At 40.3% G+C, this 1,987-nt stretch overlaps 1 protein-coding gene across 1 annotated transcript; it reads right to left on the bottom strand.

The window, feature by feature from the left end:
- Nucleotides 1–839: 839 nt before the first annotated feature.
- On the bottom strand, nucleotides 840–1,516 carry LOC115507548 (ubiquitin-conjugating enzyme E2 L3). Its single transcript, XM_030305969.1, has one exon. The coding sequence runs from the start codon at nucleotides 1,493–1,495 to the stop codon at nucleotides 1,031–1,033; it is 465 nt and encodes a 154-aa protein (XP_030161829.1). The 5' UTR covers nucleotides 1,496–1,516; the 3' UTR covers nucleotides 840–1,030.
- Between the last annotated feature and the right edge of the window lie 471 nt (nucleotides 1,517–1,987).

Below are 1,987 nucleotides of genomic sequence, written 5' to 3' on the forward strand. Positions count from 1 at the left end.
TATTATATGATTCCACTTATCTCAAACATTCAGAATAGGCAAATCTACAGGGACAAAAAGTAGATTGGTGGCTGCCAGGCGCTAAGTGGGGAAGAGGTTGGAAGGTTACTGCTTAATAGGTATGCGGTTTTTTATTGGAATGATACAAATGTGCTAAAATTAAATAGTGGTGATGATTGTACAAGTCAGTGAATATGTACAAAACTGAATGGTACGTTTTGACGGCGAACTATACTGTAGGTATATAGTCTGGACGGTATTACATCTCAATAAAGCTGTTAAAAACCCCCATTGGCACATTTAATGTTTATAATTGACGACCTTGGGATTTAGAATGTTTATTTTGTGCGTGAGCAGCTCCCTTCTCTACCACTGCTGCTAACCGTGTATGATAACGTAGCTAATGGAGCAAATGAAGGCAGAAAGGCTAATCATTGTTCTTGTACTTGTAGGCAATAAAAATAATCCCTTTGCCTTCTGCTCAAAGGGCTTTCAGAATAAGTTCCTTACTATTTGTCTTTAGCCAGGTTTATTAATTTCCTGCATATTCGCGAGTGCTAGCTCACCCCAAGTGAGCCCTTCTGCCCAGTTTATAATTATGCCTAGATCTGTTGCCACAGCCGTTACTTCTGCAATCAAGTATTAATGCCACGTTTCCTCCAGTTAGTTGAGGAATTTCAAATTGCTACTGATTAACACTGGAACCATTCCCTAAATGGGTATAAATAAAGAGAATGTGCTTCAATGTTAGATAAGAAACTAGGAGACTGCATTATCTGTTCCAGGCAAGCCATCACCATTTCCTTTTTTTTTTTTTTTTTTTTTTAGAACATCTTAAATTTTTAATCCTTTCTTTACAGGTTACCTAGACCACTTTTGATTAAGAAAACTGTAGAAAGTTAGTAACTGCCACAAGCAAACGCCAGGCGGCGGAACGTGTCAATTTTCCACAGAGTCCTGCTTTGCGGGGTGTCTGAATGCGCTGCTCGGGATCTCCGCTCACACTCGCTGGAATCAGTCGCGGCAGAGTTTAGTCCACAGGTCGCTTCTCCCCGTATTTCTTTGTAAACTCTTCAGCGTTCTTACAGAATTTTTTACGGTCCTTAGAGTATTCTTCAGCTAGGTCAGCCCGAAGTGGGTGCTCGGGCTGGGGGTCGTTCACCAGTGCTATGAGGGACTGGATTACTTGGTCGGTTTTGGTTGCTGGCTTCCAGTTTTCAGCACTAATTACTGGCAGACAGACCTGCCCCTTTTCATCGATGTTCGGGTGATAGATCTTTGTTTTAAATGTGATCTTCGGTGGTTTGAATGGGTACTCTGCTGGAAAGTTGATTTCGATTCTGAAGGCCCCCTTATCATATGGAGGGTTGTCAGGAACAATAAGCCCTTGCCAAGTCAATAAATTAGCTTCATCAACCTGGATGTTACGGAAGTTTTTCATTCCACATTTGCGGATTTCTTCAAGCTCCTTCATCAGCCTCCTGCTGGCCGCCATCTTGGATCTGGTGCTGCTACTTCCCCCTCCATCACCATTTCCAAGTTGGAGTTCAATTTTTTTTCTCCAAAAACTAGGTTTCAGAAAGGTATACCAGATCACAGTAGGACTGAGAACATATGAATACAATAAATAAAATGTGAAAGGTTCACTTGTGGCTCCTTTAAATGTCAAATAAGGCCATGGTCACTGAAAACTTTCTTCTTCCTTTTTATGACAAGAATACCTGTTGGTGTCATGTAGGACATGACTTAACAGTTCTCAAATCATTTATCAGCTGATAAATTATAAAAAGTAAATTATTACAGGAAGGGAAAGGAGCAAAAGCTAACATTTTAAAAAACTAGCCTGTGAGTTTAAGGAGATCACATTTTGATACTTGGAGCTGTCCATTGGCCATGCCTTGTTTTCTGCATTAGATGATTAAGAGCAAAATCCTAACTTTAACTGAGCCCTTTTATAGGAGAGGGGTAGATTATACATTATTTCATA

Source organism: Lynx canadensis, chromosome X (genome assembly GCF_007474595.2).
Source record: "Lynx canadensis isolate LIC74 chromosome X, mLynCan4.pri.v2, whole genome shotgun sequence".
NCBI lineage: Eukaryota > Metazoa > Chordata > Mammalia > Carnivora > Felidae > Lynx > Lynx canadensis.